Below are 19,106 nucleotides of genomic sequence, written 5' to 3'. Positions count from 1 at the left end.
CTGGGAAGGCTCCCAGAGAAACTCCTAGGCTGCTAGAAATATATTTTGATTTGATTGAGGACATGGTGGGAAAAATGACAAATTCCAGAACATTTAAAATTCATATTTAACTCTCAAGCTGACAAAGAGCACAGAAGGGGAAACAGAATTTGGAGAATTCAATCTCCATGTGTTGGTTGTTGGCAGTGAAAAATTCAAGGAACAGCCCACCTAACATTCATGGATTTTACTTCACACGTGTTATGCATGAAAAATTTTAAAACAGAAAACTTTCCAACAGGACAAGTTGTAAAAGTCTGTGGAGTGCCAGACCTCAAGGTTAGGAATCAGTGGGCAATGGATAAACAGGTCTCTCTATACTAGCCCATGTCCACTGATGAACTCATGATTCAGCTCCCAGGCATCTTTCAGACAATGTGTTTCCTGTCTTGATGATCTTATCACTTTATGTAGTCAGAATATCTACAAAGAACTATCAAGTCTTTGGTGCAGTATCTTATGATATTCCATAAATATTGGACATTGACTGTGTACCAAGTAAAGTCACAAGTTGGGAAACCAGAAAAGCTCCCATAGTGCTCTGAAGGCGGTGAAAGTTCAGTGAGGTTCCGGAAGGTTGGGGAGAGCTGCAGGACTTACAGAGTGTGGCCCATGGAAGCCACCATCTGGGATTTAAGTTGAAATGGCACAGATTTTATGTGGTAATGCGAGCGGGCAGGATTTTGGAAAAACATCTTACATCACATTTTTTTTTTAGATATGGAGGTTTCCACAGATTTCTGTATTTGTCACCTCTAAATTTAGAAAAAGTCTCCAATGGAGGACAGCATCAAGAGACCTTTAGGGCCTACGTGAATAACTAGACTGAAAAGTTGTCCAGGTCTAAATGGCAGAGAACCGTGAATGGAGACACTAAACACAGTCTTCAGTCGGTGTTTATCCGATGGCAGGATGACACCCCTATTCTGCCATGCAGGAGAGCAGGACAAGAGCTGTGTGACACGCGTCAGTGAGCAGCAGCGACAGTCCACCGAGGATGTCTGTTTCCAGTGTGATGTGAGTGTGGGCGTCTGCAGGGGTCTCCTGGCAACCTCCTTTCTGCTCTCATCTGAACTCTGCCTATCTTCAGCTTCTACCTAAATAACTGACGGAAAACTGGATACAGAAACTTTAAAGTCCTCACAGATCTCACAGATGATAAAAGAATTGTAACAGTTCTGAGCCATATATATTCTTTCTCTTACTGGGGAAGGAACCCAGAGTCTCACAAATGCAGGGTAAGTGACCACCGCTTTGTTGTACACAGGCCCCCTGGTAATCTTCAGCCAATAATTTGTTCGGCAAGACTTTGCAAGTTTGAGAAATAACTCCTAGGCAGTGAAGTTGCTAACGCTGACACTACACAGCGAGGCAGAAGGATGGTTGACACGGTGTTGAGATATCCTAAATTCCCCATCAGACTTGACATACCTGTGGCAGTCATTCTCAAGTTTTAACTTGATGAAGTCTAGAATTACCTGTGAGACATGCTGTGGGGAATGCGATTAGGTTAGCTGAGGCAGGGACAGACAGGCACTGCGCGCGTGGCACCATTCCCGGTGCTAAGATCCTAGACTATATGAAAAGGGAAGAGTGAGCTGAGCAGAAACATTTACAGCTCTCTGCTGATTGAGCGTGGGGTGACGTCACCAGTCACGTGACCCCGCTGCTGCAGACCGCACCTTTGGACTGTGGGCCACAGTAAACCCTTTTCCGTTCAATTGCTTAGTCAGTGTTTATCTCAGCACCTGGAAAAGAACTCAGCCTGGTAGAGATAAATAGCAAGTTGTACAAGCGTATGTCTCTAGAGAGTTTCAAAGTTGTTAAACATTGTTTTGTTGAAGATAAATATGTAAGGGCTATTCCAAATTTTCTTTTTATTTTACAAAACAACTCTTTTGTGCTTCACCTTTGGATTAAAAACAAATACATGAGAATTTTACTACTAGCACTGTGTAGCTATTGTCTTAGTTAGGATTTCTCTACTGCTCTGATGAACACTATGACCAAAAACAAGTTGGGGAGAAAAGGGTTTATTTGGCTTACACTTCCCTGAAGGAAGTCAGGACAGGAACTCAGACAGGGCAGGATCCTGGAGGCAGGAGCTGATGCAGAGGGCATGGAGGGGAGCTGCTAACTGGTTTGCTCCCCATATCTTGCTCAACCCTCCTTCTTAAAGGACCCAGTAGCCCAGGGATGGCACCACGCACCATGGGATGGGCCCTCCCCCATCAATCACCAATGAAGAAAATGGATCTTATACAGGCTTGGTAACTCTAGCTTGTGTCTAGCTGTCACAAAACTACCCAGCACAGAGTGTGTGTGTGTGCGCGCGTGTGTGTGTGTGCGTGTGTGCGTGTGCGTGTGTGTGTGTGTGTGTGTGTGTGAATTCAAGTTATGATGTTATAGTTTCTAATTTGATCTTGAGCTCTCTTGGTACCAAGAGCAAGACACACCTGACCTGGAGTCAAGGGGTGTCAGACAGGTGTGTGGTTACAAGAACGAAATCAAATATGTAACGTCCGTCTGATTTCTGGCGTTACTCAATCCCAGTGCTTCTCTATCCAGTTTTTATCTGGATGACCTGTTGGTGAGAGCAGGGCACTGAAGCTGCCCATTATGGCTGCGTGAGGGTCGGTGTGTGACTTTAGCTATACAGTGTTTCTTCTATGGACGTGGTGACCTTGTGCTTGGTGCACAGATGTTTACTTAGGTCCTCTTGGTGGGTTTTTCCTTTAGTGAGAAGGTGTTGTTCTTCTGTCTCTCTTATGAATGGTTTGGGATTGAAGTCTACTTTTTCAAATACTAAAATAGGTCTGCAGGCCTGATTCTTGGTTGCATTTGCTTGGGATACCTTTTTCCATGCTCTTACTCTGAGGTAATGTCTGTCCTTGCTGGTGAGGTGTGTTTCTCGGATGCAGCAGAGAAGTGGATCCTGTTTTCTAATCCAATATGTCTTTCTATTGTGTTAAAAATGAATGGCACTTATTAATTTGTGGTATTTTCTGGTTTCTGTGGGTTTTTCTCCTCATTTATTTCTGGTGTTCCAGAAACTTCTGGTATGTGGTAAACCTTTTCTGTAGAGCTGAACTGATGGATGGGATTGTTTGAATTTGTTTTTGTTATGAAGCTTTTTCTTTCCATTCTGATATAGAATCTTGCTGGGCCTAGTAGGCTGACCTGGTAACTGTGATCCCTAGAGCTTCTAGAAGAACAACTGTCCAGGCCTTTCTGGCTTAGCTTTATATGTGACTTGGTCTTTTTTTCTTTGCAGATGTTAAAATCCTTTCTTTGCTCAGTGCATTTAATGTCTTTATTATGTAATATGGGTAGTCTCTCTCTGGGGCTGTCTCTTTGATTCTCCGGATGACTCCTGACAGGCATCTTTCTTTAGTTTAGAGACATTTTCTTCTACGATTTTCTTCAAACTGTTTTCCATGACTTTGGCCTGGGATTCTTCTCCTTCTTCTATAGTTATTATTCACAGGGTTGTTGTTTTTTCCATAGTGTTCCATTTTCTGGGGTTTTATTTACTTAATGTTTTCTTTGACTGGTCTAAGCATTTCTTCATCTTGTCTTTAAGACCTGAAATCCTTTCATGTTTTCTAATGTGTCGACGGGACTTACATTCTAAGGATTTTGTTTGAGTTTTTCATTTCCAGTTTTATTTTAGTTTAGGATTATTTAGTGGTTCTATTTCTTTATAAAATTCTACTTTCATGTCTTGAATTGTTTTCACTATTGCATTTAACTGTGTTTTCACGGACTTTATTAAAGCAGGTAGGTATTCCTATCCTCTTTAAGATCTTTGAACATTTTCATAACTGCTATTTTGAAGTCCTCATTTTGTGTTTCAGCTAACTGAGGGACATACTCTCGTGGTTGTTCATATTCGGAATTTTTATGCTGGGATCTGGGCATCTGGAGTCATGGCATTTGAAGTGTTTCTTGGCATAGGTATCTAACTTCATCCTTGATGGGTGAGTGTTCTGGTCCCAGTCAAGTGTGGCAGCTGTGGATCCCCACTAGAGCGAGGTTCTGGGGCTCAGCAGAGTCTCAAAGGGCTGGGGACGAGCTAGAAGGGAGGGCTGACAGAGGATGCCAGGAAGAACCAGTTGGACCCTGGGCCCCTGGAAATGAGTGTGGGGGCTAGATTTCTTGTCTTCATTTCATGAAAGTTAATGAGTATATAATGTGCAATAATTAAAGAAAGATATAGATGTCATGCACCAGCCTCTGAAATTCACTTAACGGACAGCGTGTATGTAAACATTATCTTTAAAGGAGCCTACATACTGTATTAGCCAAGAAGAGAGGCAGGATCATTTTGTTTTTAAGACTTTCAGCCCGTGCATATGACTAAGGCCTCCAGGGGCTATGCGACACAGCATTGAATTTTAAGTGGTGGCGATTAGGTGTTACTCTAGCGACAACAATAGACAGAGAAGCATACCTCGTGCAGACAGCGGAAAGCTGGCGTTTCTGCCAAATCGACCAGCCGCTCCTCTCGAATGTTAACTGTGGGCACGATGGCGGAGGGGCGGTCCTTCTGGTCCTTCCTTCTCTCTCTCTCTTTGGCTTCTGCTGCTTTCCGTGCCGCTTCCTCCTCGTCATCTTCGTTCTCTCCCTCTGTATCTGTGCTGCTCTCTTCCATGCTTCACAATTCTGAAATCAAACCAGTTCATATTCAACTGTCTAAGCATGTCTTCTTCACTTACAAAGTGACAGGAAGTCGTAGAAAGTAAGCAAACCTCAAGTAAAATAAGTCCGTCTCTGTCTGTCTGCATCTCTCCCTCCCTCTCTCTCTCTCTTTTTCTCACTCTCTTTCCCCCCTCTCTCTCTCACTCTCTCTCTCTTCTCTCACTCTCTCTCTCTCTCTCTCTCCTCTCTCTCCCTCTCTCTCTCTCTCTCTCTCTCCCTCCCTCCCTCCCTCCCTCCCCCCCCCCCTCTCTCTCTCTCTGGAACAAAGCCCAGGTCTGAGCATGCTACACAAGTTCTCGTCTACCTCCACATGCCCTCAGCCCCAGACACTATCTACAATACATTCAGGCTCTTCATGCACTGGGAGAAAAACTGGAAGGAAACGACTTTCTCAGTAGGCCTTGAAGCATTGTTTACTGAATGGATAAGTACAATCTTTCAATTAAAATGTAACATGAGAAATCAGGGGCTAAAGGGATGGCTAAAGCCTTTGCTTCAAACAAGAGGATAAGCCCTGTTTCCCAGGTAGCATACCGGTGCAGGGTGGGCGTGGCTGCATGTTTGTAATTCCAGCCCAGGAAGGCAGAGTCTGGACACCCCCAAACAAGCTGGCTACGAGAGACTAGCCAACCAGTGAACTCTGGGTTTGATTAAGAAACCCTGACCCAGCCAGGCAGTGGTGGCGCACACCTTTAATTCCAGCACTTGGGAGGCAGAGGCAGGCAGATCTCTGTGAGTTCGAGGCCAGCCTGGTCTACAAGAGCTAGTTCCAGGACAGGCTCTAAAACTACAGCTAAACCCTGTCTTGAAAAACCATATGTGTGTGTGTGTGTGTGTGTGTGTGTGTATGAGAGAGAGAGAGAGAGACCCTGACCCAAAGGATAAGGTGAAAGACCAATCAAAGAAAATAATTCTGGACATCAACCTGGGGCCTCCACATGCACACTGCCCCCAACATGAGAACCCACATACATGCAAACTATGTATACACTTATGTCCTAAAATTAATAGCAGGGACTTTGGAAAATATCAACCAATGGCCAGCTTGAGATCCAGGCATGGGCAGGGTGAGGGGAGACAGAAGCAGGCTCTTAGGAAGCCAAGCAGAGGAACAGGCAGCAGCCATTCTCAGCGGGGTTGAGACATGTCTCATCTCAGGCAGAGGAACAGGCACCATCATGCTCAGCGGGGTCAGGACATGTCTAATCTCAGGCAGCAGACCCTTTCCCCCGTTTAATTCCAAGGAGCAAAAGGACTGCAATAAGAACACGGGTCATACATGACCACATATGACTGTGGGCAGGGCCTCTCTAGCTACCTTTTAGGTTAATTGCACTTTGTTTTCTGATACTTCTATAGCATGTAGCTTGTCCAGGCATCCGTAGTCACTCTTAAAATTTTATTATTTTTCATATTGTCTCCTGTGGTGGAATATTAGTTTAAGATGTGTTACATTTGTTTATGCTGCGGAATATTTGTTTAATGATGCAAAGATGTGCTGCATTCTTTTTATCTTGTATTTGTTTAACTCTGAAGCTGTGATACTAAGCCTGCCTAAAACACCCGATTGGTCTAATAAAGAGCTGAATGGTCAATAGCAAGGCAGGAGAGGGATAGGCGGGGCTGCCAGACAGAGACTAAATAGGAGGGGAAATCTAGGTTAGAGAGTGAGGAGTGAGAAAAAGGATGACGGAGGGCACCAGGGGTCAGTCACCCAGCCTCAGAGCCGGTCACAGAGTAGGACGGAAAAGTTATACAGAATAAAGAAAGATAACGGTCCCAGGGGCAAACGTTAAAGAGCTTAAGTTAGAAAATCTAACGAGAAACAAGCTAAGGCCAGAAATTCATAAGTAAGAATAAGTCTCCATGTATTTACTTGGGAGCTGGGAGGCCCCAGAGATAAAAAAAAAAAAAAGCCAACTACAGTCTCCCTAATTATACTCCTTAAGAAGGAAGCTGCATTTGCCTAGGAATCTTCAACACCCAGCAAGCAATACACAGCACAGAATGTGCACCACGAGGATTTCCAGAGGAGCAAAAGGTTCAGCTGCTCTTCTCACTGCAAGTCACGTGCTTGGATTTCCAGCCAGGACGGCTAAGCCAGTGAACTAACGGTGACGTAGTCAGCCAGGACCGCTAAGCCAGTGAACTGACAGTGACTAGTCAGCCAGGACCGCTAAGCCAGTGAACTGACAGTGACTAGTCAGCCAGGACCGCTAAGCCAGTGAACTGACAGTGACTAGTCAGCCAGGACCGCTAAGCCAGTGAACTGACAGTGATGTAGTCAGCTAGGACCCCTAAGCCAGTGAACTAACAACGACGTAGTCAGCCAGGACCGCTAAGCCAGTGAGCTAACGGTGACGTAGTCAGCCAGCACCGCTAAGCCAGTGAGCTAACGATCACGTAGTCAGCGTGTTAGAACACTGGTTTGACCAAGTGGCAGTTCCAGTGAAGCCACCTGCAGCTCCGCCCTGGTTTGTCACCTGCTTGGAAAAGCTTCTCCTCTAGCTTCCTGAGGAGCTGCCTAACCCAGCTCAAAAAAGGAGACGTGTGAGGGTTTTTGTTGTTGTTGTTGTTCAAAAAGCAAAAATAATTACTATGAAAATTTCTCAAAATATAAAATTTAACTCTTAAATGTTTTATTGCTTACAAAAGACAATCAATTTAGTGATGATTAAATGAAATGAAAAAAACAAAGTAAATGGAAACAAATACAGACAACATAAATTGCAAGAAAACGTTTTATAATAATTTTACATGGTAAAATATATAATAGTGCAGTAACATCTTGCCTGGTCATAAGATTTTTTTCTGATTCATTTTTTTTTGCAAAATAATTTATTAGGCTAACAAAATTTATACTTTTGCAATTTAGTTTTTAATTGACATAATTGAAAATGATGTGAGCTGCTCTTGGGAAATACAAAATTGCAAATAATTTTGGCAGTGTTTAACTGAGAAGGTTGACAACATCAGGGTAAAATTCTAAAATGTCATTTTAAAAACTAACATCTGGATCTGATGAGCCTCATTTGTAGAGCGCTGTTTTTAAGCACTACGGCTACTGCATTCTTTAAAACAATTTTCAAGGTTTTATATACATGATGTTTTACATATACGTTGGTCTCTGTACATCACATGCATGTCGTACCCTCAGAGGCCAGAGGAGGGCATCGGATTCCCTAGAACCAGAGTTACACACAGTTGTCAGCCACCATATGGGTGCTGGAAATTGGATCAGGGTCATCTGGAAGAGCAGGCTGAGGTGGTCTCCCCGGGTGCCGGGGGGTGAGTCTGCCTTCACCCACACTAGGAGGGGACTGTGCCCCGGCTGAGGTGGTCTCCCCGGGTGCCGGGGGGTGAGTCTGCCTTCACCCACACTAGAAGGGGACTCTGCCCCGGCTGAGGTGGTCTCCCCGGGTGCCGGGGGGTGAGGCTGCCTTCACCCACACTAGGAGGGGACTCTGCCCCAGCTGAGGTGGTCCCCCCGGGTGCCGGAGGGGTGGGGCTGCCTTCACCCACACTAGGAGGGGACTCTGCCCCAGCTGAGGTGGTCCCCCCGGGTGCCGGAGGGGTGGGGCTGCCTTCACCCACACTAGAAGGGGACTCTGCCCCGGCTGAGGTGGTCTCCCCGGGTGCCGGGGGGTGAGGCTGCCTTCACCCACACTAGGAGGGGACTCTGCCCCAGCTGAGGTGGTCTCTCCGGGTGCCGGGGGGTGAGGCTGCCTTCACCCACACTAGGAGGGGACTCTGCCCCGGCTGAGGTGGTCTCCCCGGGTGCCGGGGGGTGAGTCTGCCTTCACCCACACTAGGACTCCACCATCACTATGTTTTGTCTGTGGCTGGTGCTCTATTGGGGGGAAGCGGTTCTTTGCTGAGGTCTCCCCTAGAAAAGTTAATACAACAGTCTCATAAGACAGTTTTTTTTCTAGAGAGACTGACCTCTAAACAAGTCAGCTTCATGCATTGGCTGAATTTCAAGTACACAATCATTTAATATTCATCTTGGTGTTTCTTGGGGCATTTGTTCAGCCTGTGGAGATTGCCAGACTCTAAGCAAGGCTGTAGGCTTGCCTGTTGTCTTAGAGAGGGTGTCTGTTGTTGTGACCAAAGAACAAGATGGGGAGGAAAGGGTTTATCTGGCTCACACTTCAGCATTGCTGTTCACCATCGAAGGAAGGGAGGACAGGAACTCCCAGAGGCAGGAGCTGATGCAGAGGCCATGGAGGGGAGCTGTGTACGGGGGCTTGTTTCTCGTGGTTGGCTCAGCCTGTTTTCTTATAGAGCCCAGGATCAGCAGCCCAGAGATGGTAAACCCACCATGAGCTGGACCCTCCCCCATCAATCACTAAATGAGAAAATGCCTTACAGGTGGATCTCAAGGAGGCATTTCCTCAGCTGAGGCTTCTTCAATGACTCTTGACACACAAACACAACCCTTCTCTTCTTATTCATCCCCAAGACCTTAGGTGACTAAAAGTTCCACAGGCCTTACAAATTCAAGCACATTAAAACTTCAGTTTCTTTAAAACAGTCAATCTCTTTAAAACTACAAAGCCTTTTAAAATTCACGTCTCTCAACCCAGGCAAGCGGGAAAGATCAGGGAACAGTCACAATCAAGTTAAAGCAAAACAAAATTCCAACTGTCTAGTGTCTGGGATCCACGCAGTCTTCTGAACTCCTCCAAAGGGCTTGGGTCACTTCTGCTCCACCCTCTCCAGCACACACAGCTTGTCTTCCAGACTCTGGCTGACTCCACTGGCCTCTCACAGTGCCAAGCCTCAGCTGCTCTCCATGATCCCTTCATGCCTTCACACCCAATACCACCTGGGGGACTCTTACATCTAACCAAGTCTGGCTGCCAGAAAAGTTCCCCTCAGTGATGTTGGCATCTTCTTAATCCTTGCTAATTTCTTAGCTCCAGCTGACCAGCATCGAACGTCCCAGCAAAGCAAAGCGTTACTTCAGCAGTTCTGTGTCTTGTTAACCTCAGCCGATTCTTCAGCCCCAGCTACCAGAACCACAGAATCTTTATTCAAAATAGCAGATGGCTCTGACAGAGTCTTTAAACTTCCCTCTGAAACGTCACAAGCCAGGCCTCTGACCTCTGCCTGCTCTCAATAGTCTTACCTTCCAAGTTTCAAAAGAGCATCCCACAGAGCTCTTAACGCTAAATGGTTCTTCTAGACCCAAATTCCAAGGTCCTTCCTCAGTCCTCCCCAGAACATGGTCAGGTCTGTCATAGCAACACCTCACTACACTGGAACCAATTTGTCTTCTATTGCTGTGACCAAACACCACAACCAAAGAGCAAGTTGGGGAGGAAAGGGTTTATTAGATTTATACTTCAGCATTGGTGTTCATCACTGAAGGAATTCAGGACAGGAACTCAAACAGGGTGGAATCCCAGAAGCAGGAGCTAATGCAGAGGCCGTGGAGGGGAGCTGCTTACGGGTTTGCTTCCCATGTCTGGCTCAGCTCACCTTATAGAACCCAGGCCCAGCAGCCCAGGAATGGCCCCACCCACCATGGGCTGGACCTTCCCCCTCAATTGTGAATTAAGAAAATGCCCTACAGACTTGTCTACAGCCTGACCTCAAGGAGATATTTTCTTAGTTAAGGTTTCCTCCTCTCAGATGACTAGCTTTTACCAAGTTGATATAAAGCTGTCCAGAACATTCAAGAAAAATGTCCTGCCGGGCGGTGATGGCGCACGCCTTTAATCCCAGCACTCGGGAGGCAGAGGCAGGTGGATCTCTGTGAGTTCGAGACCAGCCTGGTCTACAGAGCTAGTTCCAGGAAAAAAAAAAAGAAAGAAAAATGTCCTTCCCTGTTAATTCTTAGTTTAATGAAATCTTCACAGGAAAAGGATTCATTTCTGTGAAATGCAACAATATTTACATTTAATTTGTATGTCCAATACTGCGTAATACTGTAATAGTTTTCAAAACTATTGAACCCTAAGGAATTATTGTTTATTGCAACCTTTGTGTTTGCTTCAATTTTGTAATAATTTACTAAAATGTTTCCAAGCTAAAAGTTTTCTGTGTGAGTTTCCGCAGTGCCAATTTGTACTCAAGTCCTGGCCTAACCACTTGAGGGTTCCATAGTGCCCTAAATCACACTCGAGCAGGCAGCTGAGACCAGGCCACGCCCACACTGCTGGCCACAGCCACAGGCTCAGTTCTGTGCTTGTGCCTACTGATGCATGATCTGCCTCTCCAGCTCAAGTGCGTGCCTGACTGTCCCAACAAGACACAGCTCAAGTGTGTGCCTGACTGTCCCAAGAGAACACAGTTCAAGTGTGTGCCTGACTGTCCCAAGAGAACACAGCTCAAGTGTGTGCCTGATTGTCCCAACAAGACACAGCTCAAGTGTGTGCCTGACTGTCTCAAGAGAACACAGCTCAAGTGTGTGTCTGATTGTCCCGACAGAACAGGTCAAGTGTGTGCCTGACTGTCCCAACAAGACACAGCTCAAGTGTGTGCCTGACTGTCTCAAGAAAACACAGCTCAAGTGTGTGTCTGATTGTCCCGACAGAACAGGTCAAGTGTGTGCCTGACTGTCCCAACAAGACACAGCTCAAGTGTGTGCCTGACTGTCCCAAGAGAACACAGCTCAAGTGTGTGCCTGACTGTCTCAAGAGGACACAGCTCAAGATGTGTCTGATTGTTCCGACAAACACAAGCTAAAAAAGATAACCATTACCCATCTCAAGATGACGATACAGGGCATCAAACCAGGCATCTTCTGCTCTACCCCCACACAATTGCCTGGATCACATCTACGAAACCAGATGGTTTATTCTAAGTAGAGCCCAGAGAAGTTTCGAGGAGAACCCCTACAAGGTGTCGTTGGCCCCATTTGGGTGACCGTGCCCTTCTGCAGAGAGTGTGGAGTGGGTGCCTCTCCTGAATGAGAGAATTACCATCTCGTTATCTTCTCTTTGATCTGCTCTCAGTTAAAGGAAAGTCCACCCTTCATACTCCTTTTGGAAAAGATAATGCCGCTGCCTTCCTTTTGGTGTGATCGGCAGCATCTCATGTCTGTCTTACAAGATCTGCTGTGCCTTTAAGGTGGAATGCATGTTATTATATGAACCAAAAAGGTTGGGTAGGCTCTGGTTCTTGAGTTTACTGGTCAAATGACCACAGACATATCATTACCCACTGAATTGTTTCCTCTCTCAAATGAGAGTGCCAGTAGCGAAATCTCTTAGCTACAGATGAGTCATAGCTTATAGCTTCCACCTGGACGCCTCTAATTCTCTCCAGTCGTAAGTTGTACAAGTATTCATTTCCTTTCTCTGGCTACTGAGAGTTTCCTCATAGTTGGTGACATATGTTTTCATCGGGAGTATCAGATGATCTGTTTTATGTGATGCTAGTGGCTTCTGGTATCTTTTATTCCTCCCCGCCTTAAGCACACACATTTGCCCATTGTTTATAGGGTCACAAATCATTCCTTTGAGTAGATGTACCTTGGGGTGCACATGGGAAGTTTCCAGGTTTTCGCCATTACAAGGGCATTATAAAGTGTAGTACAACTGCTCATTTTATCAGCCTCTGATTATACTGGCACTAAGATTGCGGCCGCCTTCCCAAAGCGTGGGGCCCCTCATGTTGTACAGATTATGTAGGCAGTGGATGACAGGTGGCTCAGCCACCAAGAGGTCTGGCTGCTCTTGCAGAGGACCTGGCTTTGATTCCCAGCACCTCCATGACAGCTCCCAACTCCAGTTCCAGCTGGGCATGCATGGTGTGCACATACAATGGTGTGCACATACAATGGTGTGCATATACAATGGTGTGCACATACATGCTCACAAACACTCACATTTATAATTTTTAATTAAAATGTTTTTAAAAGATGAATACTATGCTATGTTTGGACAAATGTCCCCATTTGCTGAAATTCTCCATCTTTAGTCTCTCAAACACTGTAAATATTTGAACACAAAGAAAGCATTTCGCATCATATAGCTGTGCTATAACGGAGCTCTAGGAGACATTACCAGACTACTTCAACATGGAAACTTCCCACAGGTACGTGAAAAAGTGTTGAACATTTCCAATCATCAGAGAGATGAAAATCAAAAGCGCAGTGAGACAGCACCCGACACCCGCGAGGAGGCCGATGGCAAACCCGAGTGAAAGCCAAGAGGGTTGGAGGAGATGTGAGCTCAGTGTTTGTGCACTCTAGACAGAGTCTAAACTGATGATACGACGATTGTGCCAAACAGTGTAGAGTTAATAAATTACAAAGAAAATGGCCTCAGAGTCAGCGGTGTAACTTCTTAATATATCCCCAAAGAACTAACATCGTGATCTCGAAGATTTACCAGCACCTTCACAGTCAACGCCAGTCAGTGCCACACGCAAGAACTGAGTTATAGAATCAACACAGTGTCGAAAGAGATGAGCGATAAAAGGGGGGAGGGTCTTCCTGGATCAAACTTTATTTTTCTTAACCCAAAATGAATCCACAGCCTCACATTTCCTATGAAAACAAAAGCAAAATCTCTTCTCCTAAGTAACATATATTTTTTTGTTTTTTTGAGACAGGGTTTCTCTGTGTTGCTTTGGAGCCTGTCCTGGAACTAGCTCTTGTAGATAGGCTGGCCTTGAACTCATAGAGATCCGCCTGCCTCTGCCTCCCAAGTGCTGGGATTAAAGGCGTGCACCACCACCGCCTGACTGGCAAGTATTCAATAAGACTCAACAATAGGAGCCGGGTAGTGGTGGCGCACGCCTTTAATCCCAGCACTTGGGAGGCAGAGGCAGGCGGATCTCTGTGAGTTCGAGACCAGCCTGGTCTACAAGAGCTAGTTCCAGGACAGGCTCCAAAGCCACAGAGAAACCCTGCCTCGAAAAACCAAAAAAAAAAAGAAGACTCAACAATAGGATAGGATAGTAAAAGGGGAAGAAAGGAACTTTGGAAGTAACATATTTCTATGACTTTGATGAAAATTGAACGCTTTTTTCCCCCCAAGTTACCTTGGCCATGGTGTTTTGTCATGACAGCAGAAAAGTAACTAAGACAAACGCCCTTTTACGAAGGTAGATAAGATTGTAAAAACCACTAACTGCCTGACTCCAGAGTCTCATCTATGGATACCGGAGAGCTTCCGCGTTTCCATAGCTACCACCCGTGATCTGAGGAAGGACTTGGAAAGAACAGGAATTTGGTGATTGGGAGGCACCACAGTGCCATGGGCAGAAACCAGACACCATGGATGGGGAGCAAAATGAGACAGGCAGCAGTTTGGTTTCAGGCGCTTCGGGGTGGCAAGACTAACAGAAGAACCCTAAGCACACATTAGAGCACTGTACAGACCGAGGCTTCACGGGGCCTTGCATTGCAGCCCCATTTGGGCTGCACTGTATGCTCCCAGGAGCACGGTCGGTGCAGCGAGCTCTGCAGGAAAGCTGTCTCCCCTGCAAAGCTGTGGTGGTGAACCCTGTGCAGCTCTTCGCTGTAGAGTCTGAAAAGGAACGATACGGCCTTGCCATACCTTACATGGGCATGGCACACGCTTTTGACGCACGGAGAAGCAAGAGGCTTCTGAGGAAGAAGCCAAGTGAAACGGAAAGGCTTCAGCCCTATCTCGGAGGAACAGTTCACTCTGTTTTTCTCACTTCATGTGGGGTGCGGTTAAGATCAGACCCCAAACGGGAAGCTTCACAGAGAAAAAAGAAACGAAGCACTGAACTCAGCAGGGTCTGCCCCGTTTTGTAAGACACACCACTTCCTCCTCTTTGAACCTAACATAGGTGGACAGCATTTTGTTGTGATTTTGAACTCTTAAGGAAAATTTTCTCAACTTTCAAGGAGCATGTGTAAAAATTAAATAGCCCATGTTCAAGAGTAGATCAAGGTTCTCTGGGGGCTGAGGGGGCAATGCTCCCGGAAAGATACCAGAAGGAGCCATGTTCTTGCCAACATTACCAGGCCCGGGACACACAAGCTTTGGTCACTTTAGAAATGGCTATAACAGGAAGGTCACACGTTTTATTCCCCTCCTGGGCCCACACTCTCTGATCACTCTGTTTTGTGGAACTGAATCCTGATTGGCAGGGAAACATGATCACGTGTTCCTTTCCCCCCCCCACGCCCAGTGCGGGGGTGGGGGTGGGGTGCGGGGGTGGGGGGGGGTTACTGGTGTTTGTTTCCATGGTGACTTGGCACCAAACATCTTGGAGGAAGGAGGAACTCTGAGAACTTCCATTCACCTACTTTGGTTTCAGTTTCTAATGTTTTAGAAGTGTCAATGGTTGGCAAGAAAACACGGGTAAACGGTCGTAAGAAAAGTGCCCCTCTATCTTGCCATAACAGCTCTGTGATCTGATGTGTATCTCTTTTGAAGAACACATTGAAAGTCTTACTGAAAGTCCATTCTAAGAAAGACCATCTGGTCTGCAAACTGACCGCCTGGAACGCCGAGCAGCCCATCTCAAATGAGGCACACTGATTCATTTAATTGACAAAAACGGTGGCAGACACTACCAACTTGGCAGTTCTAAATGCAACAGGTAAAACAATAGCTTTTTTACGCAGAGATTTTTTCCCTCTGTATACAATTATCCAAGATTCATTGTTATATAAAGGGTAAGTTAGACTTGGGGCATTTTTCTAAAGCTATAGAGAAGATTTTAAGACAGAATAAAAAGCTTTGTCATTCAAAGTCCTCTAAAAGCAAACCACAACTTCCTTCTGTTCCTACGAACAACACAAAAGAAAAATAACCTCTTAAAAAAAGGTTGTGGATGGCAGAAGCCTATTTTGGTGCGGGGGAGGGGGGGGAGTGGAGGGGAGGGAGAGGGGAAAGAAAGGGAGGGGAGGGGAGAGGGAGGGAGGGAGGGAGGGAGGGAGGAAGGAAGGAAGGAAGGAAGGAAGGAAGGAAGGAAGGAAGGAAGGAAGGAAGGAAGGAAGGAAGGAAGGACGTGAGAGAGGAAGGAAGGTTGTTTCTGAGAGAAAGCTCCAAGCACTCATGTTTGTTAAGGTTTCCCACACCTTACACACGTTACACAGTTAGATCTTACACTATGTGCGTGTGTAATCAATGATGAATCTTCTGCTTGCCCAGGGTCGTAGAGAACCAGAGACTGTGGTTCTGCCCCATGGGATGAAGATGACGGCTGTGCTAGATCCTCTCGGTTTGCTGCCTCCTCTCTCCACAGCCACTGTGTTCCAGGCACAGATTCAAGAGAAGAGCTTTGCCATCCTTTCAAACCTTCTTGGTCATTTCCCCCTTTCTTAGAGTCCATGGCAGAATGGTCACAGAAACAGACATGATTTTTGTCTCCCTTGTCAGCATGAAGTCACTCTTGCATGCCTAAAACCATTTAAAGGTCCTTTGTAAACACATAATTTAGATAAAGCTTCCCTTGCATTACCGCCTTTACTCCTAGCAACAATCACCTACCACATAAATTATCTCCATTCTGTAGAGAAAGAACTGGCAACTCAGGTAGGGTAGAGGATGTGCCCAGGACAGCACCAACAAACAACAGGAGTTATCAAAACTATCTGCAGGCCCATGGCCCTTATCCATTCGTATTATACTGTATTTGAGACTTTCTTCATGGATCTAGAGAGATGGCCCAGCAGTTAAGAGCACTTACTGCTATTGCAGAGGACCCAGCACTGCCTACAACTCCAGTTTCAAGGCATCCATCACCTTCTTCTGGGATCTGTAGGTGTCTGCATGCACGCGGTGCCCATAAACGCACATAGGTACACACACACAGATATAATTAAAATGTAATAGGCCGTTAAAGATTCCCCCTATGGTATTGGCAATGTGCTTTCCTTTTGGGCACCTGCAGCAGGTGACTCCTCCCTCCTTTGCCTCCTCTTCTTCCTCGCTTTACCAAGCCTGGTTGGCCACTTAATTAGTCTCCCAGGATGGAAACTGCTATTTGAAGTTCGTCAGTTTAGACTTCAATTTCAGTTCTTTCCTTCCTGTGTGAGCTAGGGCAAAGCATGCCACTTCTAGCGGTTCCATTGGCTGCAAATGATTGGACAGCTCTCTGACAATGAAATGGGGCAATGTCTGTGAAGTCACAGCAGATGCTCCTCCGTAAATTAGTGTCCATCCACCACTGCCTTGCTCTTTCATCTTTTGTATATGATGCATCTTTAATTATTTTTGACAGCTGGACCAAATGTGTCAATAATATATAAGCTATGTGACCTGGTCCTCTCCAGAGGAGTTTAATCCAGATCTCTGACTGAGTGTCATAATATATAAGCTACGTGACCTGGTCCTCTTCAGATGATGGATTTAATCCAGAGCTCTGACTGAGTGTCATAATATATAATCTACGTGACCTGATCCTCTCCAGATGAGTTTAATCCAGATATCTGACCGAGCGTTAGTGTGAAAGCAGAGCCAACGACAATGGACAGTTTGCTCTCCAAATTAAATTTTAAAATCTGAATTATAGAAGTGTGAAGGGTGTTGGGTATTGGAGAAAAAGAAAGTGAACAAGACAACTTTTTAAGAAGTCTTCGGTCAACTCCAAGTCAGCAAAGAGCTGCCTTACAGAAGTGAAGCAGGTCGCGTGCATTTCACAGCTTCCCCCTGTGGTTAAGCAAGCGCCCCCTCTCCCCCCCCCCCGTTTCTAAGCACCCTCAGTGGACCTCACTTCAGTCTTCCTCCTCTGAGAAGAATCTCTTACCCAATTGAGTTCCTTCCTCCAGAGGACAAAGGATTAGCAACTACAGGGTTAGAGAAGATGATTTACCAACTTAATTTTTCTACTTTTGCATTGGAAGACATCAAACATAAAAATAAATTTCTGAGTTGGCAATGAGAAAACCATTTCTCGTGGCCCCTGAAGGAGACCCGAGGAACCCAGAAGGAGGGGTTTAGAGCTCAGGCATTCAGGGACGTCAAGTGGCAGACTTTGCTGTAGCGTCCATGTGCTTCCGCTGGGGCGTGCTGGTGGAGGTCTAAAGGCCCTGGGGCATCATAGAACACAGAAAAGAAAAAGAAAAAGCCCAGAGGCAAAGGTAGATAGAATTATTTAAGTTAAGAAAAGCTGGCTAGCAACAAGCCAAGCTAAGACCTGGCACTCACAAGAAAGATGTTTCTGCTCTCTTTCTGCCTCTCTCCCTAAGAGGTAACTTCTGTTTTTTTTCCTCTCTCTCTCTCCTCCCACACACCCCTTCTCTCTCCCTCTCCCACTTCCTTTCCATAACCCACTGAATAAAGTCCATACTCACTCAAAAAGAAAGAAAGAAAGAAAGGAAGGAAGGAAGGAAGGAAGGAAGGAAGGAAGGAAGAAAGAAAGAAAGAAAGAAAGAAAGAAAGAAAGAAAGAAAGAAAGAAAGAAAGAAAAAGTTTCCATGTGATTATTTGGGAGCTGTTTGGGAGGCGCCCAAAGAACAAAGAGAAAACAACAGCAACAACAAATAAAACACCCTACATTTTGGCATTCCAACAAGGACCCATATTTCCATGTTAGAGCCTAAGAAAGCTGAAAGGGGGGGCATAGCTCCTTTAAGAAGTATTCTGCTGTACAGCAAGCATTTGAACAGCCTTTTTCATGTTAAGTAGAAGCAAAACCCAAGTTAAAAAAGCACCTGTCACACAGTGCAGGAATTGGCATTCCAGAACTGGGCGGTGTGTGTGTGTGCGTGTGTATGTGTGTGCGCGTGCATGTATGTGTGTGTATGTGTGCACGCGTGTGTGTGCATGCGTGTGTGTAGGTGTGTGTGCATGTGTGTATGTGTGCATTGCGTGTGTGTGTGTGTGTGAGTGAATGCAGTTCTGGTCTAACTTTTCTCTGAGGACCTAGAGCTTTAAACTTGGCTTTCTCAGACTGAGAAGTGGGCAGAGGCAGCCACCAGAGCCACTTGGAGAGCCTAGTTGAGCGGCTTAGGAGATCTTTGCTCACACAGACAAAAGACTAGAGATACACAGATAGGAAGAAAACCCTTTACATGGGTTACAGTGTCTTTAAAAATGTGTTTAGGTTTAAAAGGAGAGGAGGGGTTTAGACAGTCACAGAAAAGAAAATGAATAGTTTAAAAAAATGAAGTAGTAAAGTAATAAAAAATAAGCCACATGGAGATGGGAAGTACGCAGGGAGTCTGGATCCTCTGTATTCAGCTTGTATTTTTGATTGCCGATAAGTAAACAAACAGCTGCTAAGAGACACGGGATTGTGAGTGGAACTGATGAAATGAACCAACCTAAATATGTTAAGAATGCTTTAACTTTCAAATGGAACTCAGAAAATGCATTGCTTTGGAGAAGAGGTTTTGCTTTTGTGCCCACAGGACACAAGAGGCTGTGGATCCCTTCAGGATTGATATGGATTAGGTTTGATAAAGGGATCCTGGATTCTGGCCGGCG

At 45.6% G+C, this 19,106-nt stretch overlaps 1 protein-coding gene across 1 annotated transcript in view; it reads right to left on the bottom strand.

Moving 5' to 3' along the window:
- The window catches only part of Ccdc146 (coiled-coil domain containing 146), a 125,512-nt gene that overhangs the window by 95,105 nt on the left and 11,301 nt on the right, over positions 1 to 19,106 (bottom strand). The window contains exon 2 of the mRNA XM_057758726.1: positions 4,493 to 4,704. Coding sequence (XP_057614709.1) covers positions 4,493 to 4,693 — 201 coding nt within the window. The 5' untranslated portion in view covers positions 4,694 to 4,704. The remainder of the gene's footprint in view (positions 1 to 4,492; positions 4,705 to 19,106) is intronic.

Source organism: Chionomys nivalis, chromosome 26, assembly GCF_950005125.1.
Source record: "Chionomys nivalis chromosome 26, mChiNiv1.1, whole genome shotgun sequence".
Lineage (NCBI taxonomy): Eukaryota > Metazoa > Chordata > Mammalia > Rodentia > Cricetidae > Chionomys > Chionomys nivalis.
The sequence above is the reverse complement of the archived record's forward strand: the minus strand, read 5'-3'. Positions and strand labels throughout refer to the sequence as shown.